The sequence below is a fragment of the Lactuca virosa genome, chromosome 7 (genome assembly GCF_052849685.1).
Source record: "Lactuca virosa cultivar CGN04683 chromosome 7, Lactuca_virosa_CGN04683_v6, whole genome shotgun sequence".
Taxonomy (NCBI): Eukaryota; Viridiplantae; Streptophyta; class Magnoliopsida; order Asterales; family Asteraceae; genus Lactuca; species Lactuca virosa.
The window spans coordinates 110,975,436-111,002,065 of record NC_136432.1 but is presented as its reverse complement, the minus strand read 5'-3'; the positions used below and the strand labels follow the sequence as shown (position 1 = coordinate 111,002,065).

Genomic DNA, 26,630 nt, shown 5'->3' with positions numbered 1-26,630 from the left:
CTTTATACAAGTACAAATAAAAATGTAAACAAACATATGCGGTTAGTCTTTGTGGTTTGCCAAACAGACTAATTCAGTATAAATATCTATGTTACCACCTCTTTAGTCATGTGTTTTTACTTCTTGCACGGTTAATCCTTGTGGTTTCATTTTTTTAAATAACAGATCTGAAATTATTATTTTACCTTTGTTTATTTTTTTATTAGTTTTTGTTTCTTTTTTCCTATTTTAAACTAAGATACAATACCAACCTACAAAAAATCATCGTATTGTCCCTTTCATAACCACCACCTATTGTCACCACCAATGATTATAGATTTCAGATCCACATATGATTTCATAAATAAAACCCACACACCATGTTTCTGAAGAGAGATCGGCAATGATGTTTTTGAAAAGAGATCGGTAGTGGTGTTTCTAGAGAAAGGCCAACGGTGGTATGTCTGAAGAAAGAAGGTTAGTGGTTAGGTTAGAGAATAGTGGATGAGAGAAAAATATAGGGTTTTAGGTGTAGTGGGTTAGGGTTTTTTATTTTCTCTTTTTTTTTAAATTAAAATTAGTTTTAAAAAATATATAAAATAAATGTAAAAATGTATAATTGTCATTTTACGTGTCTAAATGATCAACCATGCAAAAAAAAATGAAACCATAGGGACCAAATGCCTAGTGGCTATAATAGTTGTACTCAACTAGATTGTTTTGATAAAACACATGGACTAATCACGTAATTTTGTCTAAAATGTATACAAATTTACATTCTAGGCCTGGACCTTCCGGGAACCTCCACTTATCTGAGCAATAATTATAAACCCTATGATACTTTTGTGCCCATTTCAGTTTTCTAACTGCCGCCGTGTTAAGCTTTTCTCGGAACCATGATCGCTTGGTTGAATTCAATGGGCACGAAGATCCTTTCAATGACGACCAAATGCAAGCATCAGCGTTGAAGTTACGGTACGCCGCCGTGAACGGAGCTCGACTCCAATCAGTTTTCACACGCCCACCCTTTGTTGCCCATTCTTCTGCATTCCATATGCTCGAATGTATTCTCATTGGTTGAGTGTTTGGGAAAGGAACGCCAATTGCCTCGTTGTTTGTAAACTCTCTAATCGGAATCTCATCAACATAAAACCTTTCAATTAAACATATTAAAAGATTGTGTTATTACATTCTATAATATATAAAAATTATATATTCTATAATATATAAAAATTATATACTAGTTTTTTTCGTCATTGATATTTTTCTCATGATAAATAATAATTATTTAAAAGGGAGAAAAACAAATTTAGCCTAATTCCTAATCATTTGTCAAGAAATAGCCAAAAAAAAATAAGAAAATACTCAAATAATCTAGTAAATCACTAATGAGTCTTCATAGGTCACGATTTCATTATTTGAATTGTGATTTTATCCAAAAGTATATTTTTTTTTATTTTTGCCATTTTAGCATTGCAAAATCACAGATCGCATCTACTATCTGATATTTTCCAATAGAGAAATTAAATATCGTCCTATTTTTGTTCCTATAAATTCTCCTACCCAATTAACTGTTGACATGTGTCATATTAGTATATTAAAATATCATTAAATGGATATTAAATTTTACATATGTTTATAGGAACAAAAAATAGAAGGATATTTAATTTTGATAACTCAGCGAAATTGTAGAAATCTTTAATGGATAACCTATTTAATTTCGATAACTCTACGAGCGAAATTGTAGAAATCTTTAATGGATAACCTTACATATTTACAATCTCAGTTAAAATGAAATGACAGATGCCATCTCCTTTCTTATACAAAAATGACAAAAATCGAAAAAAAAAATTTATATTTTTGGGTAAATAACAGATGGGTCTACGAATCACAACACACGAGAACCCACTAGTGATTTCATAGGCTATTTTGTTCTTTTCTTGTGTTTTTGTTTTTGTTTCATGGCAAATGGTTAAAAAATTATGCTAAATTTGTCTTTATACTATTTAAAAAATTGTGTAGTATTAGAAAATGGAAGGAAGAACTAAATAAGGCTGAATTATTAAGAACTTCAAATTTTATGAAAAAACACGCATTAGTTCTTTTTACATTAATAAACAAACGAAACAATAATATTTTGCTTGTCGAATTAATTTGTTAATGTGTCCTTGGTATTTTGTTTCAAAACTTTTAATTAATTTATTGTTTTTTTTTCTTAAAAGTATACAAGTTAAAAAATGTTTGATAAATCAAAAATGCTTTATTAAAATGATTTCTCCTAAGTATTAATAATGAGTTTTAAAAAAGTACTAACTTCTTGTGATTTTTTGAAATAAAAAGACCATACTATTTTTAATAAACATCACACTCTTTTTTTATTTCCTTCAAATAAGCATCACAAGTTCTCTCTTTTCACCCTTTTTTTGGTTATTTTAAAAGTAGTTTTAACAAACATAAAAAAAATGTGTGTATAACTTATACTAGTTGTAAAACTCATGTATTACATGAGTTAATTTATAAAAAAAAGATTAAATATAAAGATCAAAATATTTGAGAACTTTGAATTTATAAGAAAATAAGAAAAATAATGAATTATTATAATGGAAATGTTTTTTATCTTTTAAATTTAAATAAAAAAAAAAAAAAAACTAATGAGCTTTAATTTTAGGAATTTTGAAATTAAAATGTAAGTTTATAAATGAAATTGATATCCATTTATTATTATTTATTGTAATTATTACATTAAAATATTATGTTAAATTTAATAAAATAGAAAAAACTTATAAAATGACATGTGGAAAAAAATTAATTCAAAATAGCCACAAAATGACATTTGGCAAATTGAATGACAGTGTGACAAGTGGCAAAAAAAAACTTTCATTTATTAGAGAGGATATGTATAGTTTTTTGTCACCGCATTAGCTACTACAAATATAATTTAAATTTTCTTATTTTGCTATCATACAACATTATAAATATTTTTAACAATTTTTTTTTTGTTTTTGAAATATAATTCCAAACACCCCCTTGAACGTATGACAAAACAAGGATAAATTAATTTGTAACAAAAATATGACTTGTTTAGAAAGCTTTATTTTCATCAAAATTCCCCATTAAATTATTATTCTGTATTAAATTGAAAAAAAAAAAGACATATATAATAAGTCCCTAATAGAAAAGGTTCGATTGGATGCATAAAGTATAAAAATATTTAGAAAAACACAATACACTTACGAAAATGAAATGGACAAGTCGATGAAAGCATATTTGTAAATTTTAGAACTTGAAAACCTTATTTCACATTATTTTTTTATTAAATTAATTTTTTTATAATGTTAAAGAAAACATTCACATATAGTTTTAGCAGATTAAAAATATATTCCACAACAAACCTTTAAAAAAGTTTTAGCTTTTATCTTTTAACATAAAAGACATTCAAGCTTAAGAAAAAGAAAACTCCAAGTCGTGAATTCAAGCTTAAAACTTGAATTTAATATATAAAAATAATAAAATAATAATAATAAAAAAAAAAAGAAACTTCACTTATTTATTTTAAACTAAACACTTTTTATTTTACATAAAGTTTTTTCACGTAGCTTTGAGTTAGTATTTACCTTTTATGATTTACTTAAATTTACACATTTCAAAATTTATAATTATTTTTGTCAAACATTTATACATAAATAAATACTACACCCTCCAACTTCTAGTTAATAGTTATTTTTCCCGAACATATCCTAAATTACAATATTTAGTTTAGCATATGATAATATCCATTAAATCATGCCCATTAAATCACATTCACACAACGCTTAACCTAATATAAGTTGTACACATATCTTTGACTTTAATGCAATATTTGTGACACAACAAGATCTATCATGGAATAAAACAACAAATTTGGTCCATCCATAAAGAAATCAACTTTCTTGTAAACCTAGAATATGTGATCAATAAGTAAAGCATCATAAACTTGATTTTCACGCAAGCGAAAGTTTTTACTTACAATATACGCTGAGGATTCCAGATAATAGTATACGTGTGAAAATCGGCAGTAGGGTCGAACCAAAGGAAGAATTGTTGCTCTCGATTACCCTTACCTTGGCTATACACATTTGTGTGTAGCGTATAAGGGTCGCCACTCGTGTTTCCCAAAAACTCAAAGTCTATCTCATCATGAAAGTCCCCTTCAGATGACAACTTTAACATACAAAACAAATCAAGCAACATCGTTAAAGTCATCAGAATATAAATGGAAAACAAACAAAAAATGAAAAAGAAATACAAAATACTTTTAGTTTTATTATTATACCAATTTTGCAATTGATTATTTTTAATGTTCAAATGACAATTTTTCCTAGTTACTTAGACAAAATACTTAAAATCAAAACATGTTTCATTATTTTGTGAGTGAATAATTATGACTTATGAGAAAAAATACTTTTATAATTAAATTGATAAAATAGTAAAAATATATTGTAAATTTTGTATTATGTCATATATTTATGGTTTTTAAAATGGTTAAATCAATAAAATAATAAAAGTATAATTAATTTTGTGTATTTTACTTAAAATGAAATTAAGTTTTTACATAATAAGCTGTTACAGTGCCAGCGGAGTTCCCTTCTACTAGCTTTAGCTGCATATCGATTTTCCCAAACAGATATTCATCTTTAGATCGGAATCCAGAACCCGATCTTTTATCAAGTCTAAGCGTCAGCAATTCACCCTCTTCATGTATGTCAGCATGATCATCTCCCCAAGTGATCTCAAACAATCGATCAAAAGTACCATTTGTTATAACCCTTTCATCAAAATTCCAAATTACCCAATTAGCCATAGCATTTGAAGGTCTGTACATTTCGCATTAGGAAGAGTATGAATGATTAACTCGTTAATCGTACCTTGATTGAACTTCATCCGGAATGGGAGTAAGAAGGTAAGATGTGGGTTGGTAGCGACGGGGACCTTTTCTGGTTCGAGCGATGTATACGTCGACCTGTTGGAGAAGGACTCATGAAGAGAATGAATGATGCACAGACTGTGTTCGATGAAATGCTTGAATGAAATGAATAATACCTGGTAGAGAAGGAAAATGGAGACTGAAAGAAAAGCAAGGAAGGGGATGCAGCTTGGGACGATGGAGCGTGAGCGAGTGAGGTGTGAGGTTGAAAGCCTTGATGATGATGACGATAGCAAACCCATTGGAGGAAAGTGGTGGTTCTTGTGGTGGTTCTGCGGCCTAACATGGTGTCTTCTCCGATCATATCTCTCTGCCTCATTCTTTTTTAATTTCTTTCTTGAGGTCTTACCTTTTTCTCTGTTGTTTTCTAGGGTTCCTCATTTTTAGTAGAATCATCGGCTACCATTTGGCATAATGTTGCATATTTCCATGAATCTTGGAACTACCTTTCTAGTGCATTTTTTTCATTCTAATATTATAAGAAAACAATGAAATACGAGTAGTTTAATGCAAACAAATAATTACATCTTTATTTTGCTGCATAATAATAACATTTTCGTCGATATATAAAGTCGTTCTGATTACATGATTGGAGCATAAAAAAGTTTGATGATACGATGTTAGAGTTGAGTAGACTTTTCAACATACAATCTTTTAATAATGGAGAAAAAAATGAATATACAACGTCTTTTATAAACAGAAGTAAAAACAAGATGTTAATGTTAATAGATAATAAAAAACAAATAACATAAAAGTATGTTGCTATCTTTTTGAAAAAGTTATTTTTATGCTAAATAGAAACGACACAAACATGTTTAGAATTGTATTTTCATATATTTTGTATTAACATGTCAATATATAAGGAGTTTCTCTTGCAACAAAAATCTAGATACAAACAAATAAACATCAAAAAATGAAAAAACAAAATACTTGAGACCCGAGTCCAGACCCACCCCACTCAAACCATCATGGTTGACACCGACCCATGTACTTAACCCATGTTGCATTCGGGTGGATATCCTTGAGGAAACCTCTTAGAATCCGAGCAATAGTTATAAACCATATAATTCTTTTGCACCCATTTCAACCTCTCTTGTTTGCTACTATCCACCACCTCCGACCACCACGAGGCGGTTGAGCCACCACCACCACATGATGACGGTGACCCTGGCTTTGCAACACAAGCCTGAGCATTGAAGTTCCTATAGGAAGCTGTGAATGGAGCTTGGCTCCAATCTGTCTTTACTAACCCACCCCGTGTTGCCCAATCATCAGCGTTCCATAAGCTCGAGTGTATCCTCATTGGTTGATTATTTGGAAATGGTACTCCTTTTGACTCTGCGTTCTTGAATTCTCGAATAGGGATTTCATCGACCAAAAATCTACCAAAGTAATAGAGGAAAATGTTAATTATGATGGACACGACAACGAAACCTCTTTTGGATATACATATATTTTCGAGGAAAATTTAGAAAAGCATGTATGCTTTTATCATATTATCCATTTAGTCACTTGAGTATATTTTGTAGCACTTCATTTATCACTTCAAAACTATTTGTCCAATTACCCAAAAATAATATTCAAGTGGCTAAATTTGTAAAATACTGAAAGTAACTTGTGTTTTTCGTTTCTGTTTTTTTTTTCAAATTTGTGTAAATAAAGTTCTTTTAGGAGCTAAAAAAACCGAATAGGTATTTAGTAACTACACAAATTAGTTAAAATGTTAAATCAATGAGATGATGAAAACATATGGTATTTTTTTCTATTGTTCGTCATATTTTCAAGAGTGAAATTCAAATATTTATTATTATAAAGAACCATGAAATAAGCTTAAACGAATACGTACAGGATGAGTTGGGGGTTCCAAAGGATGGAATACGTGTGGAAATCAGCGGTTGGGTCGAACCAAAGGTAAAATTGTTGTTCTCGATTGCCTTTGCCTTGTGTAAACACGTTTGTATGTAGAATATAAGGGTCTCCACTCAAGTTACCCAAGAACTCAAAGTCGATTTCGTCCCACTTTGTTCCCGTTGAACTCAACTGCAAACAATCATCATGTCAATTATCACAACGCAAATGAACCAAAAAAAATCAAACATAACATTTGGTTAAATAAAAAGGAAAATGAAATATTACTCTAAATTGCACTTACGTAATACGCAGTAACAGTGCCAGCAGAGTTTCCAGGCACCAACTTAAGTTGCATATCGATTTTCCCAAACAAATACTCGTTTCTTGATTCAAACCCGGAACCCGAGGACTTGTCAAGTGACAGAGTCAAGAGGTTCCCGTTATCCAGTATCTTCCCACGTCCATCACCCCATGTTATATCAAAATCATTGTAGAAATTAGCCGAAACAAAAGAATTTGATACAAGATATACAAATAGCAACAAAATTGCAAGATTTGTAGACCACAAAGAAGCCATGGATTTTCGATAATAATATAACTGTTATGTTTTGTTATGACTTATGAGGTTTTTGATGTCATTTATAGTGATGAACTTTTCGTATAGGGGGTGCCAAGTGCCAACGAAGGTCGTAAAAACAGCTGTAAAGTAGCATTAATTTCTTAGATAAATTCAATGAATAGTTTAATAGCAATATGAATAGTCAAAATGTGGGTTATCAAAATCAAACCATTAACCATATAAACACCCTCACTAGTCACGTATGTCTTCGTTGAGACGCCAACCGGTTCGGTAAGACCGGGTTTTGTAAAAAAAAAACGCGGAACATCGCTTTGAAGTGGTGTTGGTGCTTGACTGCTGGCATAAGAAAAGTCAAAGGCAGTAGATTCGGTTCTCGAAGGCGGCATGCATATTGCCCGGCCCCGGTTGGACACTTCCCTAACCACCCAATGAAAAAGACAGGGTTTCCTTAGCCTATCAAAGGTTAAAGAGTAAGAAAATTGTTTTATGTAATTTGAATTTTATTATCATATATACATCTTTTTTATAATCTTCTTAACTATAATTAAACTAACCTTTGTGATTTGTGAATAATCAATTCAATATGAAAACTCAAAAGAAGAACAATAAACTCGTGAAATTTTTTTATATTGTCTTCATCGTAATCAAATCAACATAACTTTTTATTAAATTTGTTTTATCTCTTTCATTTACAGATATAATTACCTTTCAACTATTTCAGTTTTGTTGATGTATTAGCAATCTAAATTTTTTTAGTATTTATAACAACTTTAATTATTTGTAAGATTATATAAAGTATTAACAATTTATTATTTACGAAAACTAAAATTTAATTTTCAAGATTATAAACAAATTATTAGTATTGGTTTCTTATTGTAGAAAAAGAATCATAAATGTTGGTTTATTTTACTATTTTCATGTTTTTAAATAATAAAGCTTAATATTATGAGGGTTTAAAATCGGATATTCTAAATTTTGAATATTCGGCCCAAATGTTCACCCTTGCGTTCAAGAACAAGAATCTGAACTTGGATGTGGTAACCCTCAACATGTTCGGTCCAAGGTTTACAGATTTTTGTAAAACCGATACGGTCCAAAAGCCGGTCCGGTCCGGACCAAATTATATTAGGCTTCAAAAAAAAACAATGATATGGTGTCAACAAAAATACAAGATAAAATTATACTATTGAGTCATTATGGTTTATAGGATTTATCTGGTTAAGAGCAACTATAAAGTTTTTTATACTCTTGGTTCTATGATTTAAAACAATTACATGCATTATATATATATATATATATATATATATATATATATATATATATATATATATATATATATATGTTGCAGAAATCGGGATTAATCGTGAATTAATCGTTTGGCGATCTCCAACCGACTAGGATTAGTGTGTTTGACGGAAATTAGGGATTAATCGGGTTTGGCATGATTAATCGGTCAACAAAAGTCAAAAAAAAAATACAAAAAATTAAACTCTTTTTTACTCCAAAAATTTCAAATTTTCAAAATTTCATATATTATACCAAGATGTTCATATTTTTGTATTTTCAAATTTTCATATTACAAATTCTCTTAGTTTCTAATTTTGAAGTACTTATTTTTCTTAAAATATATCAATCTTTGATTAATTTTAATATTTTATTAATAATCTATGATCCATGATTAATCCACGATTAATCCCCGCCAAGACCGATTAATCCCTTAACACCAGTCGACCGTCGAGCGATTTTTACAACCATGATATATATATATATATATATATATATATATATATATATATATAGGCTTAGGTTATTTTGTTTTTACTAACTATTGTATGCCAGAATGCACAGATCTGGACTACCGGATGAATAGAATCAACAGTCATGATCTGAGGGTCTATGATATTACAATAGGGTAGCATGTATCATATAATCAGACAAATTTCAGCAAAAGGGTATTTTGGTCAATTAAACTATTTTAAAAAAGGAAATTTTCGGATTTTAAGGGATCATTAATTCCCTTATTTTTTAAAAATCTGAATTTTTTAAATTAATTCTAATTAAATTTTAATATTATTTTTAATAATAACCGATTTTATTCTCTCAGAATGATAAAAGGTCAACAATAAACTAGTAAATATATTTGCGGTTTTATCCTTGTAGAATATTGTTTCATTCAAGATACTTTTTATATTAAACATGCTTAAAGAATTATACAACATATTATCAGGAATAACATTTTCTAAAGAATACGAATTACATTTATTCTTAAAGATTAAAACTAAAAATGGTTAAAAAAGAAAAAAAAACATCAAAATCTAACAAAAACACTAATCCATTCCAAAAGAATATTATTGTTAAGAAACACTTTATACATTTTAGCATAATACATTTTGCAAGAATACACTCTAGTTCTCCATTTTTTTTTCTCCTTTTCCACATCAATGGCAGCCTCTTCGAAACCTAAATCCACAAAAAAAACATAATCAACTTTCAAATATTAAAAAATTCGGAACATTCTAAAAGAATAACAACTATAAATTATGATAGAATGTAGTAGACATCAAACAATTGTAATTTATTCTAACAACATGCATTACTAGTTATTCTGCTAGAATATACTATCGCTATTCTAATAACATGCATTACTCGTAATTCTGCTAGAATGCATTACCAGTTAAACAAATATACTTGTTGTTAACAAAACATTCTTAAAGACGTTTTGACAGAATGCATTTATATAAATAAATTCTGACAGAATACACACAAGTTTTAACTTATATTCTAATAGAATTTATAACTTCTTTTGTTTATAAAATAAAAACACCAAAATAACATAACTTCACATATTAACATCAATTCTAAAAGAATATTTCATTTCTATTTGTTGCTTAAACTTCAATTCCATAAGAATTCTAACAAAATATTATCTACTTTACTTCTAACAGAATATTTCAACACAAGTATAAACATGTTACCTTAACATATTCTGACAGAATCTTCCCAATAAGTCAATATATCAAACTTGCCTCTTTTACACAAAAACTTTCTCTTTTTGACATTATATCAAACACTTGGAAGGCATGTTTTAGTATCAACATTCAAAAAACGCAACAGTATGCGAATTATGCACAATTTATACCTTTATAAACCTAATGTATATATATATTTCCAACGTTAGACTAAAACTAATGGACACAAAATCCATCCATGATATTTGTGCTTTTTGTGTTATTTATTAATTTGAATTTTTAATTCACAGATTCAATGTTCAATATTAGCCATGTAAAAATTGATTGATTTTTTTTCTTACAGAGGCTTTTCTTTGAGCCGTGAATCAATGATGATATTGATACATCTTCCATTTAATTAATATTAACTGATAATATCAAACTTCATATCGATTGCCAAGAATGACTCTTAAATAATAATTTTAATACAAAACTATGTAGATTAAAGAAAATGATTATATACTGTAAACCAAATTTTTTTTATTAAAGATGGAGACATTACCTGTTGATGATCGTTAGGAAAATTCATAAACATGAATGATTTCTTGTTGATTTCTAATCCCGATTACACACTTGCTTTAGATTTAAGGCGAAGAAGTGGTAATTAAAATGAAAGACGCAGTGGGGGAATTGAAGGTCGCCATACTTGAAGTTTTGAGAGATGTTGATTGACTCCGACGACGATGTATTGATTCGATCTTTGTCAATAATGATGGAGTCCGAGATGATGATGAGGGATGATGATGAACGTGTCGGAGGGTTAATAGGGGGAAGAATGTTTCTGAGGACGAACGTATGGAAGAAATCTGAAGGTTTGATTATTAGGTCAACATATTTATTTTGGTGATTTTAAATCAAATCCCCTATTTATCTCAATTACCATAATTATAGAGTCATGATTTACTAATTTACCCTTATTAATTTATTTAATTATTAAATTATTGCTAAATTCTCATTGGTCCATACATGCATACAATACTTGTAGAAATCATTTGAACCTAGCTATATATATATATATATATATATATATATATATATATATATATATACACACACACACTAGGGATTGGTTGCGGATAAAGTTAAGTTAAAATTTGATCTTTTAACTCTGTTAAATACCTTTTGTTAGACAAAAGGCTATTTTTTATAGTTTTTTACACACGAATGTGTGTAAATCTGGAACTTTTAGCATTTATTTTCCTTCTAAACTCATCTCGTAGAGACGTTTGTAGCGTTAAATCTATTAAAGAAATTTCATCATTAATATAATTAAATTTCTTTGATGTTGTTTAATAGTGATTCTGCAATCTATTATTTGAGAAATCAAGAACTTATTAGGTTCTTGATTAACTAATACTTTATTACTACTCATTTGAGTTGTTATAAGATTTTTTTTTTGCTTTTTTATAAAATATAATTTATTATAGAGTTTATAGTTTTTTAAGTTAAAAAACTTTAACGAGATAGTTTTGTTATAAATTAAAAGATAGTTTTCACACATTGCTCGTGCTTGAGGCTCTGTGATTTCTTCGTCAATCTTGGTGTCGATCGTTCCTTCTTCCCTACGTCCTTCTAACTAGCGGTACTTGTTAGTACTAGATCAATATGATGAGTAAGACTTCAGACTTTAGAAATACAGATAGTTGCACAAAGGATGGATTAAGAAAACTTCTCTTATTTATAAACGAACTAAAACCCGAAGGTTTTTACAATTTAAAACTATAAACCCAATATGGGGTTTTACTCACACATTTGCAGATTTCAAATAGAATGCTTAAGGCTCTCGTATTTTCACTTTGCCTACAAATGAAAGCATAACTCTCTATTTATAGAATCATGGAGAGGATCTGATACAAGTGGTTTATGTCACTGCTGACCAAATCATCCACTAACTACATTATTGTGTAGTGGCTTATCTTTAAGGGTCCTCTCTTATCTGGAGCTTGTGGAGGAATCTTCTTTAATAATGGCTTTGTTATTATTATTGTCGGTAGTGGAGGCCACCTTGATGGTTAAGCATTGACAGTTGTATCTGCTAGTGCTTTTGTGGAGCGTCTTACAGATGTCTGCCACGTGTTCGCCGATTAAGTCTGGCTTTAGCAAGGAGTTTTGGAAGGCTAAGAATAGTTGTTCATCGGCCGGAGAAATCTCCTTGATGTATTTGCTGTAGATTAAGGTATTCTCATTTGGCATCATATCCATTGACGAAGATCTTGTCATCCGCTGAAAAACTGAAAACCTTATTGATAAAGATTTCAATTCTAGATTTTGCTAGCTGGAGGATATCGGCTCTTTCAAGCTTTTCTTCCATGGCTTTGCTGGGCAGATAGGTTTCATGTTTGCAGATGCCTATCTGTACTAAATGATGAGGATGATATTTTATTTCATCCTTATCATTCCAGTATGGGATGCTACTGTTGAATTTTAGAAAATGTCTTGATCCTTTTCGCAGCATCTTGTTCTGAAAGTTTTTATTGTTTTTGTAAAGCTTTTAGAGAAAAGCTTTATTTCCTGCCGGTTTTGACTAGGATAGATGGTTTTTACCAATCCTAGTTGAAATGCGTCATACACTTGTAAAGAGTTAGCATTTTTGTAGAAATTGTAGTGGCTTAAATTCTCCCCGTCAATAGTGGAAATTTTTTCTTCCGTTTTAACAAAAATTGTTATTGATGAGATTCAAAAATTTTGTAATCTATCAAACACACAAAAAAGACTAGAACGTTTTAACAAAAATTGTTGTAATCATTTAACAAAAGAAAAACCCTTAGAGTATGGATGCAAAATTACCCATAAAACAAAAAATTCTTCAAGGAAATCTTTTAATAAATATTCAAAAAAGAACAGCAAAAGATTTTCAAAACAGAAAAATACTAGACGGTTTAAACCGGGAAAATATTTCCAAAAATCCAAAGATTTTCAAAAAACAAAAGTAAATTTTGTCCGAAAAATAAAAAGAATTGCAGATGTTGGGTTTGCAGCGAAGAAGGACACTATGCCAATGAGTGTCCTAATATGAAAGATTACCCACAAAAGGTTAAACTCATTGAAATAGCGTCCTCTATGGACCTTAGGCCTATAGAAGAACAATTTCAAGATGAACAAATCGTCTACACACTGATTGAAGAACATCTTGATGAATCATTATCTTCTTCATCTACAGAATCAGACACTGATTCAGACTGATTCAAAGGTCCTAAACTCTAAAAATGTGATACTAACTATCACAAATCCTAATTCAGTCTATGTTAAAGTTACATTTAGATTCGTCGGATATAAATAAATAGATTTAAATTGCTATATTGATACAGGAGCCAGTCTTTGTATCGCAAGTAAATATGTTATTCCAAAAGAACATTGGATTAACACTCCAAAACCTATAAAGGTTTCTACAGCAAATGGAACTATAATTATCAACAAAAAATGTGTTGATTTACAGATAAGACTTGCCGGAGAAATATTTCATATCCCCTCGGTATACCAACAAGAATGTGGAATAGATTTCATCCTAGGAAATAACTTCTGTCTTTTATATAGACCATTTGTACAAAATCTCAAAACAGTTACTTTCCACAACAATGGTGTTCAAATCATTGTTGATAAAATCACAAACGATTATAGAAATGGAAAACCTGGATTTTTAGAATCAATGAAAAATAATTCAAAAATTAAAAAACCAGAACCTGTCAACATCTCTCAAAGCAAAATTGAAGAAACCTTGCCTTTTAAAATGGCGGAGAATGAGGAAGAGTTTAAATTTTCACTTAACCAAGAAAAATTTTCAAAAATTGAAAATTTACTTGAAAAAGTTTGCTCAGAAAATCTTATAGACCCAATAAAGTCTAAACAATAGATGAAAGCAAACATAAAATTAATCGACCCGACCACTATCATCACAGTTAAACCTATGAAATACAGTCATCAAGATGTCGAAGAATTTAGTAAACAAATCAAAGAACTACTTGAAATAAAGGTCATCATTCCAAGTAAATCTCCTCACAGATCTCCCGCTTTCCTTGTCGAAAATGATGCAGAAATAAGAAGAGGAAAGAAAAGAATGGTAGTTAACTACAAAGCTATTAACAAAGCAACTATAGGTGATAGCCATAATCTCCCTAATAAAGATGGACTTCTCACCCTTATTAGAGGAAAAACAATATTCAGTTCTTTCGACTGTAAATCTGGCTTTTGGCAAGTTTTACTTGACGCTGAATCACAACTCTTAACAGCTTTCACATGTCCCTAAGGACATTACCAATGGACTGTTGTACCTTTCGGTCTAAAACAAGCTCCATCCATATTTCAAAGACATATGCAAAATGCATTCAGATCTTTTGAAAAAATTTGTTGTGTTTATGTAGATGATATCCTCATATTCAGCAACAATGAAAATGAGCATGTGTTACACGTAGCAGCTGTTCTCAAAAAATGTGATCTTCTTGGAATCATTCTTTCCAAAAAGAAAGCACAACTTTTTAAAAGTAAAATAAATTTTCTTAGGTTAGAAATAGAACAAGGAAGTCATCGTCTTAATGTAGATGATAAATTAATTATCGAAACTAATGCTTCAGATAATTATTGGGGAGGAATCCTTAAAGCAATAAATTCTGAGGATCAATCCAAAGAATTAATTTGCAGATACACCTCAAGATCCTTTAAGGATGCTGAAAGAAATTACCATTCTAATGAAAAATAATATATTGTCGTTAAAAGGGTAATTGAAAAGTTTTCAATCTATTTAACACCTGTAAATTTTACAGTAAGAACAGATAACACAAACTTTGCTTATTTTTTAAGAAATAACATTTCTGGAGATAACAAACAAGGTCGATTAGTTCGATGGCAAATGTGGTTTTCCAGATATAGCTTCGAAGTAGAGAACATTAAAGGAGAAAAGAATATCTTTGCAGACTTCTTAACTCAAGAATTCCAACAGAAAAACTAATCAGGTTTGATACTCTTTTCATGCAGGAATCAAAGCCATTCAGCGTTATACTTTGGTGGTCTAACGACCCATGAGGTTTTAACCTCAGTCCATAATTTGGACTACAGGTACATAGCCTTTCTCAAATGGAGAAAGAACAAGAGCTTATGCTCAAACAAGCTCTTCTTGAGCAAGAATTGGAATTCATCGAAAACCAATTAAAAAACTGTAAGACTATTTATGTCTGAACATAAAAAGGAACTTTCTTCTCCTTCCTCTCCTATGAGTCAAGACGAAAATGTAAGTGTTCAAAAGAACATCGAACAACAAGAGGTCAATGTTTCACCTCCTTTAAAAAGAAAAAGAAACGTCTAGTCCTGAGCAAACGGCTCCAGGTAAAGACTCAACAAATCCGTTGAAGGTTGTGGATTTACCAAAAATCCAGACAGGAGTACAAACTCCAATAACGTTGGTTACACTCTTAGACTTTAATCTAAGACCCAACGGGGGAATTCAAATCCCAAAAACTGAAGGTTCATCTTCAGGATCAGGATCACCTGATAAGGGAATTCAAATCCCAGAGGAATTATTACAAATTCCTAATAAAAATTCAAAACCATACTACGTTGTATTTAATGGACCCAACGCTGGTATATTTGAAGACTGGAATATCACCAAAAAGGCAACAGAAGGATTTAAAAATATTAAACAAAAAAAGTTTAATAACTTTCTTGAAGCCAAGATAGTTGCAAATCAATACACAAGATCTGAAAGGTGCTTAGAACTATAGCTTATTACTGCAGCAGAGACCTTAAGGCCTAACACATTCAAGTTAGCCTTAAATTCTACCAAAAGTTCCAAAACCGTTCTTGGAAGCCTTCCAAGAAGAACTCCCAAAAATACTGAGGAAGTCACACCTGACCTCCCAGTAGAAATCAAGATAAAAGACTTTGAGTATTGCTACAGGTATGCCCGAAGTGCAACGGAAGAAAATTTTGTAGAAGAAAAATTCTCCACTATTGACAGGAAGAATTTAAGCCACTACAATTTCTACAAAAATGCTAACTCTTTACAAGTGTATGAAGCATTTCAACTAGGATTGGTAAAAACCATCTATCCTAGTCAAAACCTGCAGGAAATAAAGATTTCTCTAAAAGCTTTACAAAAGCAATAAAAACTTTCAGAATAAGATGCTGCAAAAAGGATCAAGACATTTTTCTAAAATTCAACAGTAGCATCCCATACTGGAATGATAAGGATGAAATAAAATATCATCCTCATCATTTAGTACAGATAGGCATCTGCAAGCAAGAAACATATCTGCCCAGCAAATCCATGGAAGAAAAGCTTGAAAGAGCCGATATCCTCCAGCTAGCAAAATCTAGAATTGAAATCTTTATCAATAAGGTTTTCAGTTTTTCAGCGGATAACAAGATCTTCGTCAATGGATATAATGCCAATGAGAAGACCTTAATCTACAGCAAATACAGCAAAGAGATTTCTCCGGCCGATGAACAACTATTCTTAGCCTACCAAAACTCCTTGCTAAAGCCAGACTTAATCGGTGAACACGTGGCAGACATCTGTAAGACGCTCCACAAAAGCACTAGCAGATACAACTGTCAATGCTTAACCATCAAGGTGGCCTCCACTACCGACAATAATAATGGCAAAGCCATTATTAAAGAAGATTCCTCCACAAGCTCCAGATAAGAGAGAACCCTCAAAGATAAGCCACTACACAATAATGTAGTTAGTGGATGATTTGGTCAGCAGTGACGTAAAACACTTGTATCAGATCCTCTCTATGATTCAATTAATAGAGAGTTATGTTTTCATTTGTAGGTGGAGTGAAAATACAAGAGTCTTAAACATTCTATTTGAAATCTGCAAATGTGTGAGTAAAACCCCATATAGGGTTTATAGTTTTAAATTGTAAAAACCTTCGCGTTTTAGTTCGTTTATAAATAAGAAAAGTTTTCTTAATCCATCCTTTGTGCAACTATCTGTATTTCTAAAGTCTGAAGTCTTACTCGTCATATTGATCTAGTACTAACAAGTACCGCTAGTCAGAAGGACGTAGGGAAGAAGGAACGATCAACACCAAGAGTGACGAAGAAATCACAGAGCCTCAAGCACGAGCAATGTATGAAAACTATATTTTAATTTATAACAAAACTATCTCGTTAAAGTTTTTCAACTTAAAAAACTATAAACTCTATAATAAATTATATTTTATAAAAAAGCAAAAAAAAAATCTTATAACAACTCAAATGAGTAGTAATAAAGTATTAGCTAATCAAGAACCTAATAAGTTCTTGTTTTCTCAAATAAAAGATTGTAGAATCACTATTAAACAACATCAAAGAAATTTAAATTATATTAATGATGAAATTTTTTTAATAGATTTAACGCTACAAATGTCTCTACGAGATGATTTTAGAAGGAAAATAAATGCTAAAAGTTCCAGATTTACACACATTCGTTAAGCAGCAGAACCCTAGCGATTTTAGAAGGAAAATAAACGTCGACCGACTAGAGGGCGCCTAGCGATTAATACCTACATACACAATGAGTTAAGCAGCAGAACCCGATCAATTTTCAACACTTTCAAGAAGTTATATCTCAATAGAAACAATTTGAGATATGATTAGTGTTGTATTAATCATATTAACCAATTTTTATGATATTAGTGGTATTTACGAACTTTTATATGATATTAGTCATAGTTATTTTTTAAAAAAATTAACAAATTAGCAATTAATGGTCCCCGATTAATATCCGTCTAGCCGATTAATCCCTAAACCCCAGTCCACCGACTACCTAACGTCGAACGATTTTTACAACCTTGATATATATATATATATATATATATATATATATATATATATATATATATATATATAGGGCTAGGTTAATTATTGGATGACATCTATTGTCCGGACGTATGTGGATAGTGTTATTCTATAAAAATAACTACGAGAATAAGTTGTTTGATAATGTGAATATGTTCAACCTCACACAATTATCGTCATTATCATGTGTTCTCACTAATTCTTATTCATTTTTATTCTTACATATCGTTTTTCACTCATTTTCATTCTTACAAATACAACTATCAATAACACATTCTGTGTCAACATTCTGACAGAATGAGAATCATAAAAAAAAAAGTCTATAATACCCCCACGTGAAAATGTTGAGAACGCGAGAACGATTATGAATCAATCATTTTATAAGAGATATTATAGGAATTTTACAATTACGTTAATGTGATAATCAATTTAATTAAATGATAGTTTCCTATAATGTTGAAATCATTTATTTAAAAAAAATTAATATAAAATAATTAAATTGAATGATTTATCTATTAAAATTTAAGAATCCACATTTGTTTTGTGAAACAAGAGGATATCTGAAAATATATAGGACAAGGTTTGAAAACACAAACCTTTAGATAATCACAACAATGGAGGCAAATAATATATTCCAGTAATGTTTGGATATAACCAATCAAGCCTTGAAGATGTAAAGCAACAAAGTGTTCAAGTAACTTAACAATAAAATAGAATATGAACGATAAGAGGAACTTAAGAACAAATAGAATGATATGATATGATTGAGTGAATGATTCTTGATTGATGATTCAAAAGGAGTATAAGTAGTAAGGAATTACATGGGGTGATTGTCCTATTTATACTAACATCAGACCAATCACAAAATGATACAATTGTACTAAAAAGTAAACTGCAGATCAACCACTTGACATAACGTTGTGGTTGACATTGTATCTTACAGGTGCTACAATAAATAAGACAAATACCAACAAACAAAATAGTACTAGTCTTCGGATCATTCGATCATCTTCAATCTCAGAAATCTTCACTTCATCGGAAACTTGTAACTTCAGATAAGTAGCAATCTCGAAATCTTGGTTGCCTCGGATTGTCTAAGGATCAATTGTCATGCACTAACACTCTCCTCCTAACTGACCCTTGATGGGTTTTGAGCATAACAACAATTCCTAAGTGTGCATGCAAGCCTAATGCTTTGGATCTAGGTTTTCTCTAGTTGAACATGCAAACATTGAACACAAAAGAAGAAACCCTAGGTTCTAGGTATTACATTCGAAATTCACATAATAGGGATTAAAATACATACCTTGATTGTTATGTTGTAATAACAATCTAAAAACTTTGTTTGAAAGACCTTTGGTAGCAAGCGCCACAAGTGTCGCGCCTCTAATGGCTCACAAACAAACTCAAGCAACCAAGGATTACTATAGAGAGAGAAAGAATGGAAGAAGAATTTCGGCTCTAAGCCTTTTTAGGAGTGTATAGTCTAAATCCAACCCTAAGAAGGGTTTATATAGGTGTTACGAAGGTATTGGAAACTCTAGGAGCATCTAGATTCCGTTCCCCTTTCCATAAAGAGGTTCTAGAATTGCCTAATGCTCAACTATTGAACATTGTCATCTTTAGTCCCTGCAATTTCAGTTAATTCCTTTAATCCCAAAATTAATTCCAAATTAACTTTTGATTAAATATTAATTAAACAATATGATTTCTAATTAATATATTATTTCCATAATACATTAATAAATCATATATTTTGATTTCTAATTAATTTATTAACCAAGCTAATAAATTAATAAATCATTTCTCTCTCTCTAAAAGTTATCTTATTCAATTGTCAGGTTTGAAGGCAACCCAAAAGGATTGTGCTACTATCAATTCAAGTTTATACCAATTATAGTTATGGGCTTAGACACCTAATCCAACAGTATCCCATTTGGATAAGTCTAATAACTATAACTGCCAGTATCACTACCAAACTGATCAGCAAATTGTAGCTACCTAAAGCCGTTGTCGAACTCTGACCCAGTCAGTGACATGTCGTTAGATTAGTGATCAAATATTCCTCCATTCTACAAGATATCGTATGGACATGAGACATGGATTATAATCATTCTCTGTGTCCAATATTTGTTTCCCGATTTCCGATTTATGACGACTGATTTCAGACTACTAATTGAACACATCAATTCAGTCCAGTATTGTCCAAGCACTTTAGATGTCATCATCAAATCATCGAGGGGCCCACGGATATCGTTTTTTCCTGTTTAGGGCAAAAGGAACGGATAAACTTCGACTTATATGTTTGTACTATTCACTCATCAAATCATACACAATAATGCGTTTTATAACATCAAGTTACTGATGTGTTTACGTATTATCAATGCAAAACTGACTCGTAAATAACAACTCATATATCTCCGTTTCAAGAATATAAGATATTATCGTCTCAAAATTACTCGTGATAAAATCCATGAAGTAATTCTTTGAGTGTGGGTTAATCCAATACTTAAATCACCATTTCAAAAGTACTCATGAGCATTGCAACAAAACCATTGCTATGTTTAATCCTCATAGACAATCTACAATTCAATTCATGACAGTGTTAATTCGCTACTTACTTCTAAAAGTACGATTGACTGTTGATGTTTGAATAATCCAATTATTCGGGAAGTAAAACATGCGAAGTGAAACACAATAATAACCTAATTAGCTATGGTCTCAAAACTATTGAATATAAATAAAACACTTATTATTTAATCATCATATTAATTAGACTTTATTAATTGCACAATGTTTTGATTAATCAACTAATACACTTGAATTAAACATTATTCATGCCATGTTCTAAACATCCATACTATGTTTCTTTATATGGTCCTTCCTTTGCGAACAGATCAATTGGACATAATTTCAGTGATGCTCATTTCATAATTCCAAATCCTTATTACAAGTGTAACAATTTCCAAAATTCTTGTCACCACTATGTGTTAGAATCTAATCTTTTATGCAATGATCCTTTTGTGATGATGTGGCCTGGAAGTCACAAAGACTTTGACAATGATGTCACAAAACTGCTCCATTGAAACTTTGTTACTTAAAACAGTTTCATGGTTACGAAGTCTCAAATTCAAGATACAATTCTTGAACACCTTCCTTGCATCAAAGTTTCACATATAAATTCTAATCATCAACTCCCATTATGGAAACATTTCCATATTCCCATATGACTATCAATTCTGATCAAGAATTATCCTAATCTGAAACACGTCACTATGGTCCTTCCAAATTTATACTTCTAACTATCCACAAGCAACCAATCTTTAGCGAACCTCAGATTATCCTTTAACAGTTGTTTAACAACTCTAGTCATATCCAGTTCTAGTCATTTTCCCTCTCAATGTCCTAGGCATTTGGAAAATCAGAACAAGTGAATATTATAGCCTATGTAATAAATCATATATCTGAAGCATATGGGATTCGATACATAATGTCTTACATAAAGACATGATACTTGATCAATCTTTTTCTATAATATTTCCATATATTGAATTTCCTATGTTGAATCACTTCAACACGATATTCATATATGTTCATGAATAAGTTCCATTAAAATCTTTCAATCTAAACTTTTAGATTCGAAATGAAGTATAAGTGCTCTCTCCCCTATAATTTTCTATAGCGAAATAATTTTTAAACTTTGCAACTTGCAAATTTGTAACCTTTGTTTCCTACAAATAGTATTGCTAACCTGCAACACTCAGCATAACAATTATGCTCCCACTAGCATAACAATTATGCTCCTATCTGCATAACAATTATGCTCCCACTAGCTTTGACATGTACCCAGAAATCAACTGGACTTCTAGAAATCAATATTATTGACTTTCTTTCTAAAGTTTAGATTTATGATACGTGGTGCTTTGATAAGTCTTCATCTAGAATTCTCAAGCTCATACACCTTCATTAGATAGCATATGTGTGTGTTTAAACCCTTTCAGAACTACAAATCCTGAACGTTTAAACAGTTTCTTTCCATTTCTCACAATTCGAACTATGAAAAGGGATGTCGTAATCATATACGAATTTGAGAACGTAATTATCACAAATGCTAACTAAAATGATACTAATTAGATTTAAAATCTACAAGCGAAAGTGTTTCCTTATAATCATTTTCATGAATTAGAGCGAAACCATTTGCCACTTAGATTTTATGGTGTATGTGTTCCTATCCATGTGAACCTATCATTTCCAACCTACCATCATAATATAAGGTTGAGGACAAAAACAAAATAAATTTAGGTTTCCTTTCATGGACTGAACTTTACTTATTCTTAATCTCTTGCCATTTGGTAGCACCAGTGCTTCCATGTTGTTAAGCAGCTCACTTGTATTGACCAATGTACCACCACTGACCAATGTGCTCTGCCTTTTGCAATCAAATGAGAACCATAAAACTCATAAGCATTGCCAACTCAACTGGAAGGTGCATAGAAACAAGAATGTGTCAATTTAACACGATAGGTTATTAACCTCAAGTCATGTGCTAGTGATAACTAAAAGGTTTATTCTTGATTAGCTCCTGAAACTCTTCAAGATCAATAACACTCCCACCGACTTCTTGACATATAAGTTTTTATGTTAAGGAACATTCATCGACAAACAAATATTCAAGAGTTAGCGTGGGTTCTTATCAAGAAGACACTTAATTGAATTGGTCTTAGTTTATCCTTTGTTTTAACTAAAACAACACAACTACCAATTCCAAATGTGCTAAAGTAAAAAACATTTCTACTACACATTTTATGATGTGTTATAAACCTACTTAGTTTAAAATAAGTTTCAAGATACGATTCGAAGTTACTAGAGTATGACTCTAAAACTTGATTTAATACGAAGTATGACTCATCTCTCTATTAAACCATTTCAACAATATCTTATTCCTCTTCTTAGTTGAAACAATTTCCTAAGATGTCCTTAGAGGATCAATTGTGACATGGTTCTACAATCATTAAGATGATCATAAAGCATGATACTAAAGTACGCTCCTTTCCTTTCAGATTGGACAAACCTTTATCTTTCTGCCTAATAGATTCTTCTTATTCGTTATGTCACACTTTGAAACTTTTCCAAAGTATAAGAATTACACTTAATCTTATAAGCATAACCATATTTACTAAACCATCAGTAAATCATGACGAATAGACTTATCGTCCTTTGTGGTGGATCTGACCAGTCCACATCAATGTGTACTAGATCCTTTAGTCCTTCACTTGTCTCACATAAACATGTGATCAAGGAAATAGTCTTAATCTTCCAATGATCAAAATTCTCATACATCACACAATACGAATTGTATAACTCCAAGTTTTTATCCAATTGAAACTTGGGTGATAAGAATACATTTTCACTTGGTTGATTATGACATTACCACAAACAATATAGTAAAGAACCAAATCCACTTTAATATTGCTAATAATAGAAATATAACCACCAATTTTCATAAATACCATTGCAAGGAAATATAAAGTAAATAAGATAAAACCAAAATTCACTTTATTGATAATGTGCAAAAAAATTTGTCCTTACAATGCAAATATATATGAAAACTATGTTTCTAGATATTTCCTAAGCAATCTATTAATCTATCATAATTCCTAAGCTCCAAATTCTGATCATCGAACCATGTGACCGAAATTCATCTCTTACAATCAGAATTAGCTTTTTCTTCTTAAGCTTCATTCATTCTCTTAGATCCTGCAAAAACATCAAAATGTGACTATCAAATCATGTATTAAGAATCTATGAATAGGACTTAATGGAGTTAAATAATGGATGTACCTGAAGTAGAGTCATACAACTTGACTTTCTTATCTTTGCAATCCTTCAGGTAGACAGGGCAGCTTCACATCCAATGTATCTTCAATTGTCAATAGAAACATATGAACTCTTTGTGACAACCCTAAATCTTTATCTGTAAATCAAATTCATCCAATAAAAGTCAGACATGTTTCCACTATCGTTTTACGGTGTTAAGGGTCAGTTTGAGAGTCTCTAAGCCAAGTGAACTCAAACGTTGAATGTTAGGAAGCGTTATCTTGGAATCTGTAGTTTGTAATCGAGCCTGGAACACCTTCAAAGGGAGTTCACAGCCGCAAACTAGGTTCACGGCCGTGAACCCATGCTTGGGCCGTGAACCACCCTCCATATATATATATATATATATATATATATATATATATATATATATATATATATATATATATATATATATATATGTGATTCACACATTTTTCTCCTCATTTCTTCAAGCTTCAGCCGTGAACATCCCCATTCTCTCTCAACTATCTTCAACCGTGAACACTATTAAAGACCTCAAAACGTAAGTATTTCATCCCTTACTTATTCATGCTTAGAAACCCCTTGATTCTAGCCTTGATTCATCACTTTTTCATCACCATCATCATGGTCTTCAAGAGTTCACGGTCGTGAACCCTTCATAGGGTCGTGAACCCTTCATTATGGGCCGTAAACCCTTCATGTGTTCATGGGCCGTGAACACATCATGGGCCGTGAACCCATGGTGGTTTGGCCGTGAACACTTTTTTGTCCCTCATTCTAGGTTCTAACACTTCATTGTAAGTGTTTTCTACATCCTAAGGGTGTTTCCTATGCTTGTTGGTGGTTTTAGACACTAATTATATGCCTGTACATGTTAATCTGTGCTTAATAGGACCGTACTGTGCTCGGGACTTCACTTAGTATACCAAGCATCTTATCGTTGTCATTCATCCAAGTTACTCGCAGTCAAGTGAGTTCATACCCATATGCTTTTACTATTTTTGAGATTTTCAGGGGGGGATACAAGCCAAACACAAATGATTTTGTGAACTTATACTAAAGAATTTCAACAAGTTTAAAACTTATGCAATTGATACAACCAAAAGATTTCCATGTTTTATAAAATATTTAGATATTTTATCCCTTTTGTAACATGCTGAGCATAAGGGACGTTTCCAATATATAGCCATAATGGCATAGTTTTCGGATCAATACACGAACCAAGCACACAACATACATGCAAACTATAATAGGTATAGTTTGGGGTTTTCAATACAAAGATTTCATGAATTCAGAGTTATACATTGCAATACATATAAATTATGATAGATTTAGTTTATAAAATACATTACTACATTCGGACTTCAAGAGTACAACATTTAATAATTATTTAAGTATAATTATTACCGTGTAAAGTATACACACGAATTCAAATACAAAAGAAGCATACAGAACCACACGTAAACTAGTTAATGCAGGATTGTGAGAGAACACTTCAATGGTACTTTTCGGGGTACAGATTAAACCATATCATAGTATAACCAGAGTCTCCTGGAGGGAGAGCGTGAGATTTGTGAATAGATCTATTCGGGACTGACAATCCCACACTTGAACTGCTAGCTACAGTTAGGCAGGCATGCCTGGGGTGACAAATGTCATTTAACCGACACTTGAAGAACGTCGAAAAGTTCACTAGGTCATATCAAGCATGGTTATACGACTCACAATAGTATGAACTAACCTTATTGTTTACGGGATTTCAATCTTCATTAGTTTTATTTTCGCTAATAAAACTAGTTCGTAATACAACTGGAGGATTCCAGGGATTTCAACTCATAGTTTTATTTTAAGTAATGAAACTACTATACATACTGGTGGTAACCATGTTTTTCAAAAGAGACATTTTATTCATTACTGGTGATAGCCAGGGTTTTCATACAAAGGGTTTTTTCATTCAAAACAACAATATACAATATAGCTGGTGGTAACCAGGCATACATACTGATACATTATACACTACTACGGAATACAGTATTCAAACACATGTGTTAGAAAATATTGGATTTTCTTGGGAAGCATACACACATTTTACAGATTCAATGACATGTTTTCATTACAAAAACATGCTTATGAACTCACCAGCTTTATGCTGATACTCTTTCAAAACTGCTTGTATTCTCAGGAAATCAGTAGACAGGTACCTCGCACAGATTTTGAGAAGACGGAGTGTATAGAGTCACGTCTTTTACTTTTGTTATACTTTGATGTATATATATATATATATATATATATATATATATATATAAACATGAATCAAGCAGATGTAAACATTTTACTTAATCAATGTAATGGTTGTGTTTACTATGATTACTATGATGCAATTGTTGTGATACTACATGTGACGTCATCCAACCCTGAACGTTTCCGTCGTTCCGGTTTGGGGGTGTGACACTCTTCAGGAATGACACATGGAACTATCTCAGAATTAGCCTTTCTCTTTACCAAAAAGTCAAACGGTTTGACCTTGGTCGATCTCTTTCCATTGGGAAGAGAAACCTTTTCTGGACTACCAGTGTTGCTATTGTCCATGGAGTTTTGAGAGACAGATCCTTCAAACACATTTGCTTGACCA

General features: G+C 31.2%; 2 protein-coding genes across 2 annotated transcripts; both read right to left on the bottom strand.

The window, feature by feature from the left end:
- Positions 1–720: 720 nt before the first annotated feature.
- On the bottom strand, positions 721–5,334 carry LOC145127045 (xyloglucan endotransglucosylase protein 7-like). The gene is made up of 5 exons (XM_079062297.1): positions 5,059–5,334; positions 4,884–4,978; positions 4,571–4,784; positions 3,986–4,179; positions 721–1,132 (listed from the first exon to the last, which is right to left on the bottom strand). Exons 1-5 carry the CDS (start codon positions 5,182–5,184, stop codon positions 721–723), a joined length of 1,041 nt encoding a protein of 346 aa, XP_078918423.1. The 5' UTR covers positions 5,185–5,334.
- A 410-nt stretch (positions 5,335–5,744) lies between these two features.
- On the bottom strand, positions 5,745–7,412 carry LOC145123560 (putative xyloglucan endotransglucosylase/hydrolase protein 23). Its single transcript, XM_079058768.1, has 3 exons — positions 7,095–7,412; positions 6,789–6,982; positions 5,745–6,324 (listed from the first exon to the last, which is right to left on the bottom strand). Exons 1-3 carry the CDS (start codon positions 7,368–7,370, stop codon positions 5,934–5,936), a joined length of 861 nt encoding a protein of 286 aa, XP_078914894.1. The 5' UTR covers positions 7,371–7,412; the 3' UTR covers positions 5,745–5,933.
- Between the last annotated feature and the right edge of the window lie 19,218 nt (positions 7,413–26,630).